This window comes from Merops nubicus, unplaced genomic scaffold, assembly GCF_000691845.1.
Source record: "Merops nubicus isolate BGI_N331 unplaced genomic scaffold, ASM69184v1 scaffold22966, whole genome shotgun sequence".
Classification (NCBI taxonomy): Eukaryota; Metazoa; Chordata; class Aves; order Coraciiformes; family Meropidae; genus Merops; species Merops nubicus.
Genome location: NW_008614993.1, coordinates 95,848 through 120,847, shown reverse-complemented (window position 1 = coordinate 120,847; position 25,000 = coordinate 95,848). Strand labels below are relative to the sequence as shown.

Genomic DNA, 25,000 nt, shown 5'->3' with positions numbered 1-25,000 from the left:
CTGACATCACATCTCAGGTGAATACATTAAACAATTTTAACCTCTTAAATTAAATAATTTAGACCTCTCTAGAACTACCATTTTACCACGCCTGTTTTGTTTTGGAAATGCAGACCATGGCCACGTTTATTCATGCATTATCCTGGAAATCCTACCTCTTCCTCCCTGCCTTGCAAAATCATTTAAACTTCTTCTGTGATACTATTTTCAAAAAATGAGGAAAAAAACCCACAAATCACAACATTCCTCGCAGTTCAAAGATAGCATAGGTGAACTGCTGGCATTTTGGGCACGCTGTTCCATTCTTCTCAGAGAAGCTTGAATCAACACAGTGATCTAAACACTGGCAGAGTTGGGCAGAGCATTCTTGCTAATGCTCAAAAATAAAACCAACAGCAAATTGTTGATTTCCCACATTGTACAATTTAGTGACAAATGTCAAGGAAGTCAGTGGTTTTTGAGAAACCTTTTGGCTGGAACCTATACCTGTAAGGCTCAGGGAGTGGTCTGCCTCATATTATATACGTTGTACAAGTTGTGATCTCAAGAACATTTCCATCAACATGGAACATGTCTGGTTTCCACAACTAGTGCATTTTTGTAGAAGTTGAAAGAAAAGCAGACAGAGGTCTTTTGATAAACAGAAGGCAAAGAGAATTTGCAAGTGTCCAAGACTGCACATTGATAAAAGGAAGGATGTCCTCATTCCCCAGGACGCTCAATTTATTATTACTACTAACCTCTTAGCTGTATAACTCCATTCCATGTTACATGAGCAGTAAACACCACATTTACATGTCCACTTGTCTGTGGAGTGACAGGCGCCCTGTGACAGGAGGCTCTAGGATAGCTGCAGGAGTCCTCTCGTTGTTTGAAATGGCCCTGGACTCAGCTTGCAGCACAAGAACCTAGAGAAGGCTTCGACCTCAGCAGAAACAACAAATTTACAGCAGCAAGCAGCATGGTACAGACACACATGAAGATATCTATTCCCATTGCAGAGCTGAGATTAGCTGTCCCAATAACAATGCAGAGAGGGATTTGGGCATGAACAAGATGCGGGCTGTAGCTACAATGTATGTGATTATACACACCATGTAGTTCAAATGTATGGATATCCGTCCGTCTTCAAAGTCCTATTGAGGTTGATGCTACCATGACGTAACATTCAACACTTTTTCTCTGTCATTTAAGCACATGCTCTACGCCAATAAGATGTAGATACATAAAACAGCTACATGCATGAGCCAAGGTACACACAGACCCAATTCACATCTGCATGGAGGTACCACATAAGCTCACGTGCTTTCTTGAACATTAGCTTTCCAAAGTGTTTACGGTCAACTTTTTTTTTGTACTTTTACCTTCATGGGGTGATGTTTCTGAAACAGATGATGAGAAAAGGGCATTTTGGAAAAGACAGCTCTGCAGCAAATCATGTTCTTGTTAAGTATTAGAATGTTAAACTACATCCCTGAGAGACGCCTTGGAAAGGAAAGCTTAAATATTGTCCTCCACAAAGAGTATGCCAGAACAATAATGTTTCATAAAACATTAAGATTAACACTAAAATATTCAAAACATCCTTGGATTTGCTCCATCAAAATCATGCCCTTGTTTTTTTTGTTTCGTTTTGTTTTCTTTTAATACTGCCACCAGTGGCAGTATCAATTTCTAACTACTCCCTTTCTTGAACATGGTTACTGCTGGCAAGACAGGGACACAGCTGAAGACAAGCAGGCTTATTTTACTAAATAATGTAAGTAGTTATTTTTGATGTATTAGTCTGATTTACTGTTTCCAAACAAATTTTTCATTTTAAGTGAAAAAAAGTTGGTTTCTATGGTCTGGTTGATATTTTCTCATGCATGTAAATTTTTTTAGAGAACATTTTGTCTTTTGCTTCCTGTTATGCACGTTTTTAAGAGCTTAATGTTTCCTGCCTCCACTTAATATGAAAGAACATTGCACATTTTTGCTGAATGTCAATGAGATAGTTACATTACAGAAATTGTGCCTAAACAACTCTGATAGTGTGACTAAGTATCAGCAGAATTCCACCCCATACTGGAAAAGAGTTTAATTAATATAATGAAACTAATACAAAATGGAATCTCCCCAAAATACAATGCAAAGGGTCGGAAAGTCAACCACCAGTAAACGTTGAATTAAGAAAGGCTCTCTCATTTATAAGACAAATAAAACAAAACAGAGAAGTCTTGCAGAGGCTCCATAAATATATTTACTATTTATTTAGGACAGTTAATAGGGGTTTTATCTCATCAAGCGGGAGACTAAGCAGCATCGGCCTCTCCCTAAGCACCTTCAGTATTTTACTAACAAAGTTACAGTACATCGGAATATTTTAATCTGACACAAAGAACAACAATAGATCCGACTGCTGGGCTGATAATCTTCTTATCACACCCTGTGAAACCTAGCTCTAATATTTGACTGAGCCTCCATTACTCGGCAACACATTCTAAAAAGGCCAACAATGGAAAGAGAATGAAGTGGAGTGTGGAAGTACCTCCATATCTACATAAAAGAGATTAGAGGCGACAGCGTTCCATTTTACAGCTCAATCATATTGTGTTAGCATGCGCTTATCCGAGCGCGGATGAAATTGAAAGAGAAATAAAAAAGAATCAGGCAGATAGGAACCAGAAAAGCGAGGCATGAGCAATTTCCAAGGATATAAAAGGATGCTAATGGCGGGGCCCTGTCATTCTTAAAAAGGGCTATTAGGGCACCATCATCTGTTCTTGTGCCCTTACGCTCCTCTAACTAAAGTCAAGCATTTCCTAATGCCATTGTGATCTTTTTCTTCTTCAGATAAGACATGGTCATGTTTCATAACAACACACTTTCCATTTATTTGATTTATAAATGCAAGGAGACTAATTCTATTTACTGATAAAGGCTTTCCATATATATTTTTCCTTCAATATTTCCTTTTGTAGCCGGCATAGATTTTTTGTTCAACAGAAGTAACTATTGAAATGTTTCCAATAGCACAAAAATACTAATGATTTTATGAAAGCATTTGAACTTTGTATAATTTTAAAACATTTTTTCATCTATGACTGCAATGGGAAGTGGTTGGCCAGGGCAGAATGTGTATTGCACTGTTACCTTTTCATAGATAATCTCATTAAAAGGCTTTGTTAGAATAGCAAAACCATTATTTTGGTTTCTTCTACAAAGACGAATGCTACCTTGAATTGCAATGCTTTACAACCAAGATCTTTATTAGTTATTAAGCACCTGATATGTAAGGGCCTTTAATTATACTGAACCTTAAGAAATCACTATAGTAAAGAAAGATTTGCTGATTGCTTCTTTGCTGTGCTAGGCACAAATTCACTACTGGTATAATTAATCGATTCCGAGAGATTTACACGAAGGATTTACTTAGTCCACTAAGCTACGCTAAACTTTTATGCAATTTGCACCCTTTTTCTAACTCATCCTTTTTCCAGTGTTCTTATGTTTCGCCATACAGTAACATTTGTTAGCTTAGGAAACAGTCAGCTAGAACCAATCCAGGCTCTTCTACAAACTGTTTTGTGCCAGACATTAGCTGAGCATAGGCTCCCCAAGTTCAGCACCACTCCAACATTCAAAACCAAGCTACAAAAGCGCATCACATTTGCCCTTTAGCATGTCAAGCCCTTTTGCATTTTGATTTTTTGTGATCAAATGCCAGACAACAAGTACAGATTTTATCACTGCCCTCTATTACCAGAAGGCTTCTGAAAAAATTATTTCCTTTTTTTTCCCCCCTTCTCATTCCTAAATGGAGTCAGGTGAGTAAACTTAGCTAGAGCAGCTACACCATGGCAGTATGGTTTTGAGCTTACCTTCTAATAAAAAGCTGCTTCATGGCAGAAATGTTCCCCAACTGGTTCAGATCACAGACTTTATATTTTCAGGGCCAGCTTACACCTTCCAATACCCTTTCCACATTAACCAAAGCCATAATTTTAAAGGCTGCTCAATCTCTGCTCTTCCTACCCCTCCAACCAAATCAAAGTTACATGGCATATTCACAAATCAGACTGAGAAAAGTTCCCCTGAAACTACTGTGGAGCATGACTGACTTTTTTGAGAGCTACTCTATTTTGGTTAAGATGATCTAGGTATCTTCCAACAATAAAATTCAAACTCACCTGTTTAATTCATTTTGACTTAATTTGGGGTGCTTATTAGCAACCAGTGTAAGACAAAGTAGCTAGTATAATATAGAGTGATGTTTAAATTAGTTTACAATTTGCTTGGGCTCATCTAGAACTGCTCTGAACAAAGCCATTCAGAAATGTCAGCTGTGTTCCTAACCACTGTAACAAATTGTTGCCTGAACGCTGCACACCTAATGACTTCAAATTAGCTTCACTGCGATATTGCCTGACAGTTCGTTACGACTGTTAGCAACATAGCTGGCGTATCATGACCAATAAATTGGTTTCAGTGTGGGCTGGGAAAGGGACTTCCATCAATTTGATTAAAGAAATTACTGTAGCATTCAAAGCATAAAGACAAACTAGTTTAAGGAGACAGAAATAAGTTAACTGTACCAGAAAAGCATTGCCTGTGATACAAAAGCTTGTTTATTCACCATTTGGGGCACAGAGAATGACTAAATTTCAACTGTGTCGCACAGTGACTGTTTTTTGAGTCTGTAGGTTGTTGTCTCTCATCTGAAGTAAAATAATGCACCATAAACATACAAATTATTATTATTCTTTGTTAGTGTTTTTATTTATCGAAGAGGACACAGAAGGACATATGAGAAAAACTGAGGCCTTGTGCTGGTTAGCACAAGGTGAAAAAAAAAACACAGGAAGACTATTTCTTTCTATTTCTTTGTGATTTCTTCTGAAACTAAAAATAAAATGTATTTAAATTTGATAAACAGCTGACTGCATTATTTGTTCAACTATTAAGGTGTCCCCAAATCACATCTAAAATAAGGCTAATGTATTACTCAGAGGAATTAAAAGTTACCTATTCTTATGCCCAATAAGGCTCCACTATCAAAATTAGAAAACTAATGAGCTGATGAAAACACACCAACAGACTCGCTCATCTGCTGGACTAGAAAAATACCCTAGGAAACAAGAAAAAAAGCCGGCCCTTTTTTGTGTGACTTTACCATTTGTGAAAGGTGACAGACTGAGAACCCTGGAGACTCTCTATAAGTTTGTCTGCTAACTCACAGAGCAAGCACAAACGCCTCAGCACTGGGGGGAAATAAAATATACCTGAAACGTTATCTGAAGAAATCACTAATCTTCTGAAAAACTGTTTTTGATGACCCCCACCCTTGCTCCTTACAAGAGTGCTAGTCAGCTTTTATAATAGCAGGACATTTATGTGATGTAGAGTACAGTCATTTCATGCAGACCTACTAAGCTATGAAAAGAGACCTTTTGATCCAATTCAGTTCTTTCTACCGAACTCTGGTACAATTCAGTTCTCACACAAATTCATTCAATGAGGAGAACAATTCTTCTATGTCACACCAAAGTGTAACACAATTTTTGCACCTCCTGTGGTCAGTATAAGATAGCCCTGCATTTATGTAATATAGGAACCAGACTTATATTTAACTACTGCTGAATCAGATTGAGTATAGAGGAGAGGACTTACACTACACTTCAAACCAGGCTAATGCTCTGGATAGCAAGGTAAGTTTATCTTCTTAAAAGTAATACATGAAAAAAAATCACTCACTGAGCAGCATGTAACACCTATTAACGTAGTAACACTCATAGCAACGATAATACTATTTCTAAAATAAGATAAATTATCATCTAACCTATTTCCTGTGTAAATAATCTGGAGCCTTAAGAAAACTTTACGCAGTATAGCAAGAGAACAAATATTTTTTTTACAAGAACAGAATAACCCGTGTGATGTTTTCTGTATGCCATCTATTTACAATAAATACTGTATGTACCTGGAATATGCTTAGCCCATCCAATGATCACCACGAGTTCTCTGTCTGCCAGGTCACAAAGAGTGGTAAGTGCTTTGATGTCACTGTCCGGAACAGTGGGGTCAGGCATAGCATAGATCTTCTCTGGTTCAGCCACCAGCAAATGGGAGACAATCTTGTTATCTGTGAAAATGGTCCAGAAGAGTACAAGATCACCAGTAGCATCATTCTGCTTTTCAAACAGATGTCTTATATTTCAAAGCATACAAGAATTTGTTTTAAGATACTGGACCTAATTAAACCTTATTGTAATTTCACTGGCTTCTACAAGTAGTTACAGAACAAACAAATCTGATCCATTAACAATGTTTATCGAGCTAGACATGTATGTTCTTAGGACAGTAAATATAATGGAATGGAGAAATACATGATCACTTCCTAATATTGGAATATCAATGCATTTTGTGCAAATAGGAAAGTTTTGCCTTCCTCTGATTACCTGCATCCCTCCACATCCTGCCCCCAAAGACAGGTATATTTTTTCAGTGAGTGAATACCACAAGCAATTAGTCAATCGCTGAAATCTGTAAGCTCTGTCACCAATTCCAACTATTATTCGTTATTTTAGATGTCACTGTTAAACTTTTTTTTTCACCAAAAATGGTCTCAAGACTTTCTCAGTGCTCATCATGCCATATATCCTAGAGTATGTAAATCCTGACGGTTGAAATGTTAAGAATGGATCTATACTCCTTGGGGTCTATGCTGGGAGAAAAACAGGGCTTTGTCCTATATGTGCTTTTCACTGAAACACACAAATTTAGAATCATGTATAAAATTAGCTTCTTTAAGTACAAAATAGACTAATGATCTCTCATTTCTCGCTATTAAACTCAACAAGAATAAAGAGTGTGAAACTAAGGAAAGTATCAACAGATGCAGATTCTACCTCAGAACACTGTTTTTATGCAAAGAATGATACTTTATCATATTCAGACATGGATTACTTTTAATCTACATAGGATTTTAGTTCATATGTTAAGTATTTACTTTTTTGTTCAGATGACTTGGGAAATCTGTTTGGAATAATCTATTAAGTTATAATGAAAAGCGATGAGGAAAAAGAAAAAAAGAGTAGAAGAGCCTGGAAGATTTACAATACAGTATTGCTATTTTTTAGGTAGGATAAACATAAAATGAGCATTTTATCCACATGGATGCACAATGGAAATATCTGTACGCAGAAGCCTGATTTGTTACTCTGAGAACGTAGAACCAAAAAATGGGAAAATTCATTAAGCATCCTAATACAGGACACATTACAATACTTCCCAATATATTTACATTATTTTTCATGGTAGGTACATCTTATGTCCTCAAATGCACCCCCAGAATTTAGAGTCCAAATGGCATCCTTTAGTGAATTTCATGAATGTGTTGGAGCTTGATATAAATGGGATTCTACTGCAAGAAGATGCAAAACATTTTCTGACTGCAGAGAAAGTTGTCAGAATTAGTATAATTTTCCCCTTCCACCTGTAAGTCACAGGATGGACCACGCTGTCCTCCTGTTGGGGAGCTGGAATAGAAGCTGTTGTGGATGTGATTTGACCAGGAGTGCTAGAGAGGCTCCCTACCAATCCATGACAGATTTCCATAAAATACCCACTTGATTCAGATTTCTGATACTTTACTGTTCCTTTGTGACACAGACTCCTTGTTTCTGATCTACTGCCTCTACAATTTTTGCCTTATTCCAAATTTGTGTGTCAGAAGTTGTGATATACGTTAGCCCTTCATAAAATACATGCAAGAGCCAACTGGAAAACATCACATCAAGCATATTTTATTACAAAGAGATATATTCATGCTTTATATGAACTAGAGAAACTATGCCAACTGAGTAACTCTTGATCTCAATATTCTACTGATTATCAAACTGATTAATGAGGAATTCTATTCTTACTTAAAGATGACAGATGGTAGTTTTAACTTATATTGGCAAACAGCTTTTGCACATAGTTTTTTCTTGGTTTTTTAAACAGTCTTTGCATGTCCTGTTTAATTTCACAAAGAGAACATAAACTTTTGAAGTGAGAAAAGATAATGTTGGTTCTTTCCAAATTCCAGTATTTTTACTATTAAACCCAACAAGAATGAAGAGTGTGAAACTAAGGAAAGTATCAACAGATGCAGATTCTACCTCAGAACACTGTTTTTATGCAAAGAATGATTTATTGAAAAGTAGGAAAAAGAAATCAGTTTCTTAACACCAAAATGTACGAAGCTGAGGATTCCAACTTTGTGGGGTTTTAACAAGTGATAAATGAATGAAGAAGCACTCATGCTCCCACTTTCTGGTTTTTCTCCCTGCAAATGGAAGAAATAGACAAAGAACCTCATTCATTTTTTTATGAGGTTCCTCACCAATCGCTTTTTGTAGAGGATTCAGGAATATTATATGTTTTGACTCAGGACTTGCAAAATCTCAAATTCTTTTTATTTTTGCAACAAGATCTACACGTAGACCAATAGATCCCATAGTGAAGCTGGGAAATATAACAGAGATCAGTAGTAGGCATAGAAAAGATCCTCCAACTTGTTCTCTCTCTATAGGGGGAAAAATCTACATGTATTAGATTATGCATTCGTACAGACCATTGGAAAATTTTGGAAGTACTCAGAAAGCTCCATCATTCAGGAAATTGAATAGCCATGAGCACTGTTTCTAGGTAAATCTTATTTAATGTTTCCCTAATTAGAATCAATAGAACCCAATTTTCATTCCTGAGCCTTTGTTATGTGCAAACTATCAGTCAGCGTCCAGAAAATCTCCCAGGCTACTTCCACACAAAACCGATTCAACTGTTTCAAGTGTTGACACTTATCTGGCAGGATCTGAAAATTAAGTTTTACAAATGCTTATTACAAAAATGTTTGTAATTGGGTGAGCTAAGGAAAATGAAGAGAGGCACTTAGATAATGAGTAATGATTTATAAGGAGGTTAGTTTATCTCAGACAAATGGAGCTTAAGAAATTGGTGTAGTTATCGTCTTAAAGGTAATGTAATGCACTACTTTGCAGTAATCTTGGGTTTACACGGAGATTTCTGTGTTTCAGTCAATATGAACCTCTGTTCACATTAAAGGGCTTGGGGTTTTGGATGGATTTTTATTTTTTTTGTTGCCTGTTTCATCTTGGCTTTTTTGCTATGCCAGGCTACCAACATTTCTACTCAATGACAATATCAAGTAAATGAAAAACTGACAATCTGTGCACCCAGGAAAACTAAACCACTAATGAAATTAAGCATTAGAGTTTATTAAATTTTATTGTATTATCAGAAAGTTTTTATTATAATGTGCAAAATCTGCTTAGTGCAGCCCTAGATTGTATTTACAGAACAGTGGGACAGCTTATGGAGGCTGAGTATAAGATGCCAGATTGGACAATTGAAGGAATATAATCAGCATAATGTTTTTTGGAAAGGCAAAAGGAAACTATGCCATATGTTCACTTAAGCCTTAATTTTATGTAAAACTGGCTGTTTTTTCTTTGACACAGCTAAAATGCCCTTTCACTTTCAGTTCAAAGACTGTTTATTTGCTCTCCAGATCCCCATATGCTCAAACGTATTGTACACAGCACTGTCCCCTACTGGGGAACACAAACAGAAACAAATTCCATCTTCTACAGAGCCAGGTATTTTTAAGAGCCTAAAACTGACATGTGTTGTCAGAGGCATAGGGGCAGAGGCAAATGGGAGACAAGGAGGAGTCTGTCCTCCTTATTTCTCCCTTAATTCTCTATTTTAGAAGTATAGTAACCTTCTCAGCAGGAGCAACTGGGCGTGTGTATTCTCATTTGAATCTGGAAGAGTTTACAACACTTGATAGAGCGTGGATGTCTTTGCAGGGTACTACACTAACCTTTTGCACTACAGCTATAATGCTATTAAATTTACTTCATGGAATTAGTACAGTCACTGCTTGAGTTTATATAAGCTGCAAAGCAAAACCCCTAACTATTTTTAGCTAATCGCAAAGAGGATGGAACTTGTATTTTAGCAATGAGATGATCATCTCTTTCTCTCTCTCTCTCTCTCAATTTCAGCCTGGTGAGATACAATCAAGGACATTATTAAAACATAACAAAACAAAGCCAAAAAAATCCATGAGGGTAGTAGAGCCCAAACTACCAATCTATGCTTGTTATTAGTGTGGCATAGTGCTGTTTTAATCTAATACTAGCAAGTGTATTAATCTATAGGTATAAATTAATGAGGCTCTTAATGTATTTTCACTGGGAGGCTGAGCAGTCAAACTCATTTACTTAGTGAAAACTACAAAAATCACTTTCTTGTGAAATCTGAAACTAGAAGCTTCAATGAACTAATGATCACAGTATGAACCGTTTTATGTACCACTGAAAATAATGATAACCTGTAAATGTAAAATTTGCACTGCATAAACCATGCTTTTATACACTTCCACCTGTAAAAACATTCTTTGTTCAACTCCACTTGAGAAAGATGAGCATATTTAAAAGAAAATATGTTAACAGCTAAATGGTGTTCACGGTAATATCTTCTGACCAAACCCTTGTTCCAGTCAGAAACAAGGGTAGGACTCAATACATTGTGCTTAAAGAAAAATTCTGCATATTTGGCGTACTCACATGGCTTTTTTGCTGGCTGAACTAGCTGAGGGTTCAGGTATGGGCTATTCTCTGCATCTATTCTGCGCTTGTACTTCTGGCGACCTCCACGTACTCTGTCTAGGCGGACACCTACATTAGGAAAAATAAGCAAACATAATTAAACATATTATGAGAATGCCCTTCAGGTAACAATTTTCTATCTCCTGTATTCCAATATTTATTAAAAATGCACATTTATTTCAAAATATTAGTTTTATAAAAGAAGGGAAAGCAGAATAAGTACACATGCAAGAATAAGTACACAGTGTAATTTCTTGCTCATTCAAAACCATTTCTTCATTTTTACATATTATTAAAAACAGCTAACAAGTTTAGTTTCCATTTGAAAGAGTCTGATCTTAAGTTGTCTTTGACAGAAGCAGAAGTTCAAAGCTGTAATAAACTCCATGGATATACAAGGCTAACATCATGGGTAGAGAAATACAGAGAATTAGAACTTTAGAAACAATGACTGCTGTATCCAATTTAGATAGCCAAACCAATACTTTTAATTAATGTGGATTAACATGGCCAGAGGACACAAAGTAAGTATTCTTTATTAAAATAAGAACATATATGTGGCTTAAAGACTTGAAATGGCTCATGAAGGTTTGAAAGAAATCGTGCGGTTGTGCATTTAGATATCATCAGTGTTGAAGTAACATTTATGTTCTGCATCCATATTATTCATTGCTTCAGTAAAAGACGGGTAAGATAAAAAAAATTAGGGTGAAAAAAGATGGCAAGTCCTACAAAACAATTAAGTATTTTTATTTCCTTCTGAGTCATCCAGGCAGATTTCCAGACAACCAGGACAAATGTCAGTATAATCAAGTAGTAACCTAACACTGAGGTTGAAAAACTCAGCATATATAGGCAGGGCAACAGGGCAAGTAATACCAAGTGCAAAACTTATCCCTAATGACATGGCTTTAACTAGACAAGAATGCAAGGACACATTACATATCAATGATCCCCGTAAGTGATGTAACAAAGTCCAGCTCACTTTCTCATTTTTCTTTTCCTGGTCTGTTTTAGCTCCCCTCCCTCTATTTACCTTTTCTATTGCCATTATTGTGCCCGATTCTACTATTACCCTGATCTCCCCTCTTGCAGAAAATACCTCCAGAACTTGCTCCTGGACAGTAGAGAAGCCACCATTCAAAGAAGTTACAGTTTATGTGCACAGCAAGAATACAGCACAGTTTATGCATTGGCTATGAACCTGCACAATCTAGTCACCAGGAAAAATCTGTCCGTCCTCTTTCAGCCTCAGAAACCAAAGAGGATTGATTGGCTTTTGGTGAAGAAAAGCCATTTTGCCAACTAGCCTGAAATCCAAGGTCAACCTGTCTTGGTTTATTTGTCTTTCGTCTTATTTTATATTTTTTGCTCCCCCCCCTTTTTTTTTTCTTCTCATGTTTTGTCTCCTACTCTCCAGCCTGGCATGAGACTAACACTCCAGAACACTCACTAGCTGACCCAAGAGGATAACACTTTACAGATCCTGTTCTGTGCTCCTGAATCATCAGTGTAGGCTTTGCATGCGTAGGGTTGTCATTTACCCAGGTAGACCACTGGTATCTAGAAAAGTTAGTAACACAGGAGTGCCCCTTTGTTAAGGACACAACTAATGCCCCTTACTATTATGGAGCCAAGTGTATGTAACAGTGCTATACAGTTTTTACTCAGCAGGCAAGTGTGCAATGATTACCTCTATTTAACAGTGGAACTTCATTCGGTTTACTGCCTAAGACTCTGTATCATTCCCTCAAACTCAACAGTACATTTCTTATTGTATGTTGCCAACTATATTTTTAGGAATCACATTATTTAAAGAATAAAACCAATCAACCACACATCCAAACAGGTCAGCATATAATTAAGAATTATTTCTTATAAATGGTATTTACCTATTTCACTACCAGATTTGTGACCTACATGTAGTCTGAGCTATCTTATAAAATTTATAGTGATTAAATCATCAAAGTATGGTTATTTTCTGTTTGCTTTTAAAGTTATAATTAGAAATGCATGAATGACAACACTAGTTTAAAAACTGATAGTCAAAAGCTTTTCAGAGCTAATGATAATTCAGTGTTGCCCACCCATGTATCAGGATTTTGAGCTACCCCTGAAAGAAATGTCATCCAGGACAATACACTGCCATAAAAATAAATAGCAAAAGAACCAAGGTTTGACAGTTGAATATTCAGAAATAGGCAGAGGATTAGAACAAGTCACGTGATATTGGTGGGATTACAAAAAAGACTACCCAGCATTTGAAGAAAAATAGATAGAAAATGATTTCTGCATAATTCAGATGCCATCCTTCTTTCTGCTTCGGAACAGATTTCATAGTGATAAAAGATGGATAGCATCAGATAGAAGTATGTTTAATCAAAAAGTAATGGAACTGAAGCTTAAATTAAAATAATATAAATCTACCAAGATGAACAATTTTTTTACCTCCTCTGCATTTGCCAAGATATACATTCAAGCCATTCACATACTCAATGGAAGGAAATACAGACAAATGTCAGAACAGCAAAATTATACATAGATGCATGTGCTCACCTACTGTGCATAGCTATACCTATAAATATAGCTACTTTCTTTTTAAAATGAAAAAAAAAAATGTAATCCTGAATAACTGGGAAGTAACAGTATTAATTGTTTTAAAATTACCTAAATCTACAACATAACTAATAATTCCAATTCTAATGTGAAAACATTTATAGCCCTTTCATTAAAACTGATACAGAGTTTACCATTGCTTTAGCTCCCAGGCTTCCTTGTTTGTAGTACCATTACAAAGTTGCTATTTCAAAATCAATTTATGATAATCTAACATACTTTAAGTAGTATTTTAAGTCCCAAGAGTTTTTCTAGAAATAAACAGAATGCAGGATGCCACTTAAGAGAGTATTCCCATCTGATACCCATAAAACCTTGAGTTTTCTGGGTAGCAAACTGAAATCCAGAGTTAGCTGTGTATATATGCACGCATTTTCCCCTCTAAGTCCTATAGCTTGTATGAGAGAATTCATTACAGAAGAATATTTTTATCTGCTCTCAAGATGGCAACAGCTGATGCCTTCTTTGTTAGAAAAATAAAGGGAAGAAAAAGAAACAGTTTTGCCCACAAAGATCTTCATTTGTGGAAGGAGGAGCTTAACATCTTAATCACAGAGGTGACTGCTATAATTCAACACATAGTCTGCACTCAGACTGTTAAAGAGGAAATTGTGGCCTCCAGCCTACAGTACGGGGAGAAGTAGACCTTTGCTTTAACTCTGCTGTGCATGTGGCTTGCCAGAGTCTTCAGCAATGCCATTCACTCACCCTATCAGTCCTCAACCATAAAGTGAAAAGAAAGATATCCACTCAAATATACAAACTCATGGCACACCTCCCAATGAATTACATTGCATATATTATCATTACAGTTTTTTAGGGTCAAAACATCCTTTAATGTCACTGAATGAAGCTCCACTGAAGAATGATTTTAATATTTTTCAAAAGAAAAAAATAGAAGCCTAAATAAGAAAAATAAGGATGACCACAGGGTGTCTCATTTTGGTACAAACAGAAAGAGCAGTTCTGCAAACAGTTATGATACGATTTCAACAATTAGGTGTAACACATTCACTCTACACCTTAGGACAAGTACAAATTACAAGCTCATCTGTTCAGGAGTGATGGGGAGTCACACATTTTGACATAATTTACAAAGCTCAGAAGATAAGGATTAGGATACGACTGTAACATATGGCAAGACAGAAACTATGTACATCAATGTAATAGCTACTTTTTTTTAAAGAAGCAATTACACATATTAATCCAACATGAGAATTTCTCCAGCTGGCCCCAAGCAAAAAAGAAAAAAAAAGGCCTCATAGTTACTGTACCAGCTTCTACCAAAAAAAAAGGTTCACTTCCTGGTTTCTCACACAATCTTTCCATGACTCTCTATCAGTGCTGACCAACACACAACATAACAATATTAGGCACTTACTCTAAAGGCAAAGTATCCCAATAGTCTTGCACAGAAGTAACTGGAGACTAGAGTTGTGTACACAATGAGCTACCCACCAGGTAATTCAACCAAAACAAACTTAACATGGCAAACCTCATGTGGGACAGGTATCCTACTGTGACTGGTGCTATACAATAAAAACAATTGCCCTTACCAATGTATATCATTCTTTCCACAGCTCAGGTCCTCAGTATGATAAATCATCTATTTTTCCATATAGATCCAAGCTATACCCAAAGTATATTATTTACCCCTTTCTGATCTTCCGCTCTTCTGTTTTCCATCACCTCCTTCTGTCCTTGGGTAAAAGTCTCCTGTGTTCATTTGTCCACTTGTTCCACAAACTTTTTTTGTCCTTTCTGTAGAGCTCTATATCCACAAGAAATCTCCAGGCTAACTTGGAAGGCAAGTTGGAAGGAAGTCCAATCCATTCAAAACCTACCAATACTAGGACTGCCTACAACAAAATGATTGCTGGGGATAGATTTTTACTTTGGAAAAAATAAATCTAATTAGCTTTATTATGAACCAATATCAGAATAAATCAAAACTCCCTCTCTTCCTTCCAGTACCTCCGTAAAGGACAGGTCTGAGATCAAAACCAAACTTACAATTTTGACTTCCTATGGAAATTTCAAATTCTTCTCCCTTTCTGTCCCCCCTACATGAGAGATTTATGGCAAGCAGACATATCCTACAGCAATGCTGTTCTGTCAAGCTCCAGCTCTAGCACTGATCTCTGTACATATTAAATATATCCCCATCACAGTTTTTGACATAGGTAACTGGATAACGATCCATTTTCTACAGATGTCTGAAGACTTCCAGCATTGTCTTTAATTTTACATTGAGAACAGTAAGAATGGATACCCACATCACTGCATCTTACCAAGCTTTAGAGGAATGTCAGTAGCAGAGGCAAAAATCCTCAGATTAACAGCAAAACTGGAAAGAGCAAAAGGAATCTTAATGGCAGGTTCTGATGTGGTTGTCCTTTGGAATAGTATCTTGCTAGAGTGTTCAGGTCCACTTGAACATACTGTGCTTATTTGCTTATTTGTAAGGTTGCTGGGTAAGCTTGGGCAAATATTATAAACTCTAGGGTTTGCATTTATTCACACAGAACAGCAAAACCAGTTGCTTTTTCCACCATGAACACAGACAGAATGTATTTAGAGATAAGAATGCATGGTCATCTAGTAACTCTTTAGATAGTTCAGTAATCTCTACAGTTCAGGATTAGAGAAGCGTGAGGCCAGTGCATCAATCCTACAGTCTGAAAGATTTGTAGTAGAAAAAATACTTCCACTTTAAACCATAAAAGACCTCTCTTAATACAGTAGAAAGGTGCAGGAAGTAACACAGCATGAAGAAAAAGGATAATATGAGCTATCTTTTCTTTTGGATCTGCAATTTGTGTTATGTGCCGAATTATAAGGATGCCAGAGAGCTTCTGAAATCAGTTTACAAAATATTTGGGTAATACCATATGAAGGCAAAAATTCAGCCAGAGATGTACAATATGTGTCCATTAGGTAACATTTTGAAAACAGTCCTAAGTCATCAAAGAAGATAAAACTATGACTCACATTAAAGCCTTCCGGATCTACAGTCGAATTCACAATTAGCTGGGGAAGGCTTCAGCATTTTGTCTTCTGATAGCTATTTGCACTATTAAATACACTATTTAGTGTAGCATAGGAAATCTAAAAATCATCCTCCTACTTTGTATTCACTCAGTGCCAAAATGTACTTGTTAAAAAAAAAAAAAATAATGTAGGATAAAGCTGTCTGTCCTCAAGAGATGCCTATAAAAAAAATTCCTTCAGGAACCTGAACATATAATGGACTGAAAGACAAAACAGTGTTTATTACTTTAATATCCAGCTCTGTGACTTTCAATAAGTTGCTTAATTTGCCTGTTTCTCTGACAAAGATTTGCAACAAATAGTTTATTATTAAAAAAGGCCATTTTTCCAGGTTGAAAAATCAAAAGAGACAAACATTGCTTTTGTAAAACAAATGTTTCAAACCAATGTTTCCTTTGAGATTTTGAAAATGTTTCTGGGCAACAAAAGGTAAGTAAAATTTTGGAAAATCTTTTTTTTTTTTTTTTTTTTTTTTTTCCTGGGAGGAGGGGACGAGAAGGCTGGATATTGGCCAAGGAACTTAAAAATATTCTCTTTGGTTAAAGCCCAGAGGTCTGAGGTTTTTTTCAGTTTGACGAAAGAACTGACAAATGCTTTACTTACACAGCTCAGTACTCAACCTCTCCTGAAAGGAACATTAACTTTGCATGAACTAATCATCTACATACTGAATTTTTGTGCACTGTCATTTATGCATTAAAATATAAAAGAACATGCATAAAATCTACTTGGTTTTCCCATGCAAATGAGATTTTGTGTAAATAAATTCTATTATTTCCTAGCACAAGTGATTTCCATTGAAGAACGGTCCATAAAAAAAGATGTTCACATGAAGAAAGTGTGACATAAAATGTTTAAAATTGCTTTACATTTTTAATGGTTCCATACAAAGCTAAGTATCCTAATCTGTGACACTCACAAATACAAATTAGGTCACGTGCAACAGGTGACAAGTTTTAATTGAATGTCTTCTGTCTGCAATTCTGACAAAAGGTGAATGGAAATAAATGAGTCTGGCAAGACAGCCCTGAGCCTTACAATACCCAATATCTCATTATTTTTAAACAGCTATCTATAAACTGATGCTGACAAGCCTTGAACCTTTTATTTCTGTTCAAGAAGAGGTGAATGTGCAAAAAGGAAGGGAAAAAAAAAACACAACAACAAAAGGACAGCTACTTTGTTGCATTGAGCATGCAATGCCCATTATTAGCTCTCGAATATTACAAAAGAAAACCTTTTACACTTCACAGAAGAACATATTAAAAATTCTGTTTCTCTTCCAGAAGAGACACATTCTATGCACTCAGTTCCTAATGCCAAAGTTTGGTCTTTTCTGTGTGTTATGGTACCAGAACTTGATCAGGATTATGCTAGACTCATGCTGATTTTAAAGAGACTGAAATTAGGACACTAAATACAGGCTACAAAACTTCCATTTCTTGTCCTTCACCTTTCTGAAGTGAGGAAGAGGCCACGTTGTGGCAAAATGTGCATATTTGTGAATTGGGAAGGAAAAGTGATGCAGAACTAAGACTGTGTATATATAAAGCCCTGAGGTTTGCAAACGCAAACAGTTATCATCACATAATATTTGTCTCCACATCAGCTGGATTACTAATATACCAATAACTAGGATGCAGTGTAAAATACTGCAAAAGCTTTTATGAATAACATAGAAGATAGTGTTGCTAATTACACCATTAAATTTCATGTCAATGTGCTTATATATCATAACTATACTATATAGTATATGCCTTAATTTTTTTATTATGCATACAACATCCTTGGAAAAGGTGTAAGAATAAATAAAGACAATCTATCACTAATGAAATAGCACAGTTCTTACCTTAATTTATTTAAATATAGTTACACAAGATGTTGTCTTGTTCCAGAGTTCAAATTACAACCAATTTAATGAAGTGGAGCTTGCTGGGCTGTAAAGTCATTACTTCATCAATACACTTGTAACCATTACTTTAAGGTGACAAGCAGAGACAGGGAAAGTCAGGTCGGCTGATGATCCAAGGAGAGGGCATGGAATGCCAGGAGACAGAGAGGTCAAAAAGTAAGTTGGAGCAAGGCCATAGCAATGCTTGAAGGTCAAAAGCAAGCCTTTATTCTAGATCACTTCACCAGAACTTATAAAGAATTCAAGAGCTATGCTAGTGACAACTCTAATAGAAAAGAAGTCTAACTGAAGTTCTGGACCATTTGCTGGCGACTCTCAAGAGAGATGGGAAGAAAGAAATGAAATGTATTATAATAATCGGACTGTGAAGTACCAGTGACATGAATCAAGATCTCAATACCCTTTTCAGATACAATAATGTTCAGTTTCACAATATTTCAGTTAGCGACATGGATGATGTGGGATTCTGGAATTAATCTGAGATCTAGAAGCCACAGGAAAGTTCTTCAGACTGTGAGTTGAAACAGTTACATAAAACCATATAGGTCCTACTAGGACCAAGAAATAGCTTGCTAAAGAATAACGATTTCTATCTAGATGGAGTGATTTTATTTTGCTGGAATGGAATTTGTGGAAACAAAAGAACGGTTCTCATCTTGCTAGAGCTTTAAAACTGATGTACAATTCACTGAAATATTAAAAGTTCGTTGCCATAACAAATATATTTCTTAAGTTTGGGGTTATTTTTCTTTACTATTTTATTATCTCCTTTTTTTTTTTCCTCCTTTTTGACAAAAATCTTTCTCACCTTTCTTAAGGAGTAACCAGTCTGTACTGGACTTCACAAGAGCAAGACGAGTAAAATTTAGTTTCAAAATTGCACTCCTGTGGCAAAGCCACCCCTTTCAGTTAGGGTAGCTTTATATTGCCAAGTGAGTCTAAATAGGCCTTAGTGCAAAAACATATGTTCCCACAGAATTCTGGACTTCTCCGCTTATTCATGGAAACATATTTTCGACATTGTCTTTTCTCTTAGCACACCCATAATGACACTATCTCATTTTTCTCATCTTTATGTATTGAGTAATCACAAACTACACTTTTGTTGGCAAAGCACTATGCAATTCTTCCCTGTTTTTTTTTTATTCCTTTAAAAAGCAAGATGAAGATTTATGAAACTTCATCTTTTAAACTTCCCCAGAAAGTATGGCAGAATTTTGAACTTACTCCCTCTTTCCTCTGCATGCTATTTTATACCACTACAAAATCTAGACCAGGTGGCACAATGGGAAAACAGCTCAAGAAGCTTGCACCATGTCTCAGCCTTTGGTTCAGCTTAACACATTTCATAGAAGCTTTATATTTTATCACGATTTACAGTATAAGTATGCTTTATCAATTTTATCTATACAGAAGACTGTACTAGAAACTAGAATATCTAAAGTAATTTGAGTGCATGCCAGTATGATGCTAAAAAAAGAAAAAAAAAAAGAAAAAGGAGTACTTTTAAACCTGAGCATCGACTTGATATGAAAATTGGGCTTGGAAGATGTAATATTATTACACTTTGCTTTACTTTTGCAGCCAAAATACAAGCATTTTGTCTTCTCTATTGTTATTTTGTGTTCAAATTTTTTTCAGTATTAGACAGGAGTTTCACAACAGGGTTTCAATAGGAGCTCAAAGGAGTCTTGCAGTACAACAACAGGATAAGTCTAACTTCAAGTTAAAAGAAGATCTTATATTACTAATTTCAGATGTCTCTGGCAAATGACACAGGTTTTCTGTACTCTGCTTGCTTTTCCTGTGCATGTATTGTAACTTTCTATCACTTAAAATCCTACTTGCTGCAAGAACAAAGTTAAACAGTGGTTTAACTGAGTTCATAGTACAGGTGGTCACATTTTATGACTAAGTAAATCTAAGAAACAGGTAAAGAGTTAATGCAGAAGAATAAATTTAAGAGGTTTTGTTTCACAATTTGCAGTGCATTAAAGCGATAACTGTTCAACAGCAAAACTAAAGCTTCAAAATTAAGTGGCTAGATGGGCATCAAATCAAGATATAGCATAATAAAATAAAATAATGTTAAATGTCTACATGGTGGAATTGCTTCCTATTAGTGTAGCATTATCCTATTATCTTGTAGCTTTGTGTTGAAAGGTGGAAACGAAGAAGGGAGGTATGTTCTCTGCACATCTTATAGTTTCTGGAGGTGGCAGGTAAAAATATCCCAATGAGTGCAGCTCAATAAACAGTGGGGAAAAAAACACTCAGGAAGAAAGTATTTCTCTCTTCCTCAAAAAAAAAAGTTGGTGTACCTACTGTAAAAAAAAATACTGATAATTTAATAATAAAATTGTATTCAGTGATCAACAGAAAAATAAATTACTTAGAAAAACCCTTTGCAAATAGCTTTCTATAATTTCTGGTCATGACAATAACATCATCAGGAAGTCCTGCAAGAACATTACTACAGGATACTTTTGCCTACAATGTGCTGCAATTAATCCGAAACTTTCTTCTGCCCCAATCACTCCCCAGTAGTGAGGAATGTAATTGATGTGTACTTAATTTCAAATGTTTACTCAGAGGTTAAATACAGCAAGCTAATTTTTAGTTTAGAACTAAAAGTCTGTCTGCAAAGTTTCTGAAAGCAGAAGGAAACAAGGATATTATAATAGGGTATTTCTAAGACAATGGCTTTTTATCATAGCTCTTCATTAGGCAAATATATTTGCAAATACATTCTTACATACATGAGAAGTGTTCAAACTCACAGTCTAAACCAGTGCATAAAACCAAAACATTATATCATTAGAACCCCAGTATGTGTTTATCCAAAATCACCTCATTTTGAACTCATGAGGGATATTCTCCAAATAGCCTTGCCAGCAAGGGATTTTATAAATGGCCTTTACTGAAGCCCATAATCCCATCCACAAAACTCTTCTCACGAAGTAAGTATTTGTATTTTATACAAAGTCTCAGAGTGCACAAACATGTCCCCCAGCATTTTCCAGAGTACTAAGAATACAGGCAGGTGTTAAGAGGAAGATCTGGTTAAAGGAATGCTGCCAACTCAATTAAGGCCTTTACATTTTTAAATAGGTATTTGTATATTTACATAACATTACAGAAACAAATGTTTTAAAAATGCCTTTTCTTTTCTCTTTATATAACATTTTCCCCATTATTCCATGAACACCAGTATCAAAGAATTGCACATGCATGGGAGTCAGAAAGTAGAACTGAGCAGACAAAAAAAAAAAAAAAAGTAATTAATCAGGTTCTGATGCTAAGGTTAAATGAGAAGCAAATCAGTGAATGATTTTTTTTTTAATTATTATTATTTAATTTTGTAAGAGAAGACTCCAGTCCTGCAACTGAATTGTATGGGCAGATAGAATATATAGTCTATATATTCTATAAAAGCATTAGGTTTGGTGAAATGTCTTAAGATTTTAAAAAATGCATTCTATTTTTTTTAAACTCCTAATGTTCACTTCTTTTCCCTTCACATAAACAGGACTAAAATATTCCGATATATGCGTATTGATAAAAATCCTAATATCTGTCTTTATGAACTAAAGCCTGAAAAGAAAACCAGATTAAACTTTCACAATTTCTCTAACAAGTTTATATATTCTGCATTTCATCTTGGTGAAGCAAAAGAAAAATGAAACATGAGGAGTTAACAGGTATACGCAAAGTTCTGTGGACATAAATTAAAAAATCTAAGTACTCTTCATTTTGTATTTTTAGTATTCTCCTGAACATATTTAACACTTCACTCATGCCCAGAGTGTAACTGATTTATACATTAGCTCATATATCCTGCTAGCCTCATAGCCTGACATACTGCCTTGACATACCAAGCTGGAGTGATGGCTTATCTTGTTTGTGGCCTCTACATCTCATCTCAAGGCAATACTTGAACAATTAATGGAAAGTTTATTAGTGATACCACTTTACTGACACTACTGGTAGGACCTTTCTGTACAAAAGCCTAATGGCCACTCTACACATCAACTATTCTTTCTGAGTTAGCGCTAGGAATGGATCAGAGTTAATGCACAAAATCCCAGTTGAAAAACGTAACTGTAGTGTGCTCAGTGTTTTCCAGCTTTTTTGGCTGTCCATAATGTTACACGCAATACTATGAGGGATAAATTGATTTCACTTTAATAAAACACAATAAATTTGGAAACAATTAAGAAAATATACTCTCTTTACAAAATGCCCCTTCTCTAAAACAGAACAGTGACAATTTTCTTCTCATCTCATACGTAATGTTGGGCCTTTGGGAAATGGGTTAATAAATTCTAGTCTTCTAAACCAGCCAGACTGATTTACTGCAAACTTCCCCCATTACAGTTATAGTAGATGTCTATCAAATTGCTTATGAGAACAAATTTATGGAAAATATCCAAGAGTAATGCTTTGTTCTTATTAAAATACATGAATATGTATGCAATTTTAGCCAGACTAAATGAACAAAACAAAAAGAAAGAGAAAAAAGGTCAACAATTGTTGTCATGAAAATTATTCTTTTCCGCAAGAAACAATTCCTCCCTGTTGAAAATGCCTTTATATAGAAGATGTTTGTCTGAGAAGAATACTTTTGTTTAAATTTTAACTGCAGCTGCTATGAAGAGAAATCATATGAAGTGTACATGGCTATGTTAATGCAATTAATTGGGTGACATAAATATATAAACATTATTTAAAAGAGAAAATAAAGCATAAAATTTCCTCATAGAACTTTAAGAGATGCAGATTAAAAAAAAAAAAAAAAAGTTTGAAATCAATAATTCCTGACAAGCGGAGTCTGTTTAAATTGGCACATCCTAACCCTCCTGAATGCAAACCTCAATGGGAGTATTCCTGTGTGCAATGCTGAAAGCACACATATTTTATTTTTCTAGTGGCCATAAAAAGAGTATTTACTAAACGGGAAATCAAGGTCTTCTTACTGAATGGATTGCAAATCTAGCATAATTCTACTGAAGTCTTTGCGTCAGAAGTGAAGTCTGTGATCAGGAAAACAGGCTTAAAGGAAAAGGAGATGACATGGTCCATGTGCTGGAGTGAGTACGTTTCTTCTCCAGCAGGAACTCTTGAGAGAATGATCACCTAAGGCTGCATGTGCTTTGCACATCACAGTGTAACGTAAATAAATTACACTGCATTGCTTAATGATTAATAAAAGCTATGAGCTGAAATTCTTTACTCATTCTTTTATCCTGCCTTACACAGGTAATCCTGCAACACAAATATGGGAAACTGAACACAAAGAAGTAAAGCTCTTGAGAGCTGGTGGCAAATAAACTGTGTGGTTCAGTTTTCAGCATATAGAGTTTGCCCACCCCTGCACTTCCAAACTACTCCACAAAATCCAGTATTATACCTGGGACTGCCCTTTAAGGAAAACAAGGCCGATTCTTCCTTTTTGCCCCTCTCTCTGGCCTTACAAGTTTCTCTTTGGGTCAGAACTTCCCTCTGCAACATGTTTTGTTTGTTCCAGAAGGTATTTTGATCCTGAGATCAAATCTGGATCCATTTTTAGATGTTCAAGGTTTTCTCTACTAATTTTAATCTGGACTAGATATATTTAGAAGAACAGTAAAAAAAAAAAAATGTGCAGAGAGCTCTAAGAAAGAGAGCAGTGCTTATTTCATTATTGTAATACCGGGAATAAAATCTTGCCTGCGTTTTCTAAGGAAACTGGTTCAAATGTTTTCCTTGATTCCTTAACTTAGTTAACCTACAGAAAAGAAAGGAACTGACCACTGAAATCTGAAGAACACAGCTGTAAGCATGATTCTTCACAGGAAAAATGTGTGTCAGTTATAGGAAACATCAACATATTTTCTGGGAATAGTCAGCCATATCATTTATTGGAGAAAATCAAAAGAGATGGCACTGAGGATGGATCCTATGAAGAAGGCCTCTGCGATTGAAAACAGGACCTTTTTTAATCAGTGGTCTCAATGGTCTTAACAAATTTGGTATTTTTAGATACTGCTTCTTACGGTTTTACATGTTTCCCAGTTGCTGATATGGGAGATTTATGTGAACATCGTACACCTTGGCAATGCTCAGAAGCATTTGTTTCTTGAATTGAGGCAGGTTTTAGAAACAGTAACACAATTCATTTTTTACTGCTTTTTCCCCATTTTACAGAGTTAAGTTATTTTCCACTTGTCATGCCATTGTGTCAGAGATGGTGTGGTACGGTGGATTGATACCTCTTTATTATTCTCTCCAGCTTGTGTCTTTCCTTTTAGATTGCTCAGTGATCTTTTCAAACTATTTACAAAGAGTGGAAGTATAGTAAACTTTTTTACTTAGTGCCAATTTTGTTTGGGGGCTGTTCTCTCAGTGATGGTACTTATGTATTTCTTGAAACTAAGTTAACTTGCAGTTAAGCACTAGATGAATGGAAAACATGTCCAGATATCCTACATACATCAACCCAACAGAGTTTTAGCGATAACTGGACTTTTAAATTAACATTATGAGCAAATAGCAAAAATAAGAACATACTGCAAAATGTAAACTGAGAACCTTATCTCTGCTCAGTCCTTTTCATATTCAGAGAGAACTCTAGTACAACTTCCACAGACCAAAGATTACTCAAATTCCACATCAAAAACTTCTTAAAGTTTAAATAAATTCAGAGACAGAGTTCTGTGATTTTGATTGGTACCTTCCCTACAACCAGAACTCTGTGGTCCATTTTTTTATTTTAAGTCAT

At 35.6% G+C, this 25,000-nt stretch overlaps 1 protein-coding gene across 5 annotated transcripts in view; it reads right to left on the bottom strand.

The window, feature by feature from the left end:
* ESRRG (estrogen-related receptor gamma) overlaps positions 1-25,000 on the bottom strand; it is a 130,717-nt gene that overhangs the window by 39,859 nt on the left and 65,858 nt on the right. For 3 of the 5 annotated variants that reach the window (XM_008942404.1, XM_008942401.1, XM_008942402.1), the window contains 2 exons: positions 10,620-10,730; positions 5,963-6,124 (listed from right to left, as the gene is read on the bottom strand). In XM_008942404.1, the coding sequence (XP_008940652.1) occupies positions 5,963-6,124; positions 10,620-10,730 (273 nt within the window). Of the gene's footprint in view, positions 1-5,962; positions 6,148-10,619; positions 10,731-19,553; positions 19,591-25,000 lie in introns of those variants that run through there. The other 2 variants (XM_008942403.1, XM_008942400.1) reach the window with 2 other exon arrangements.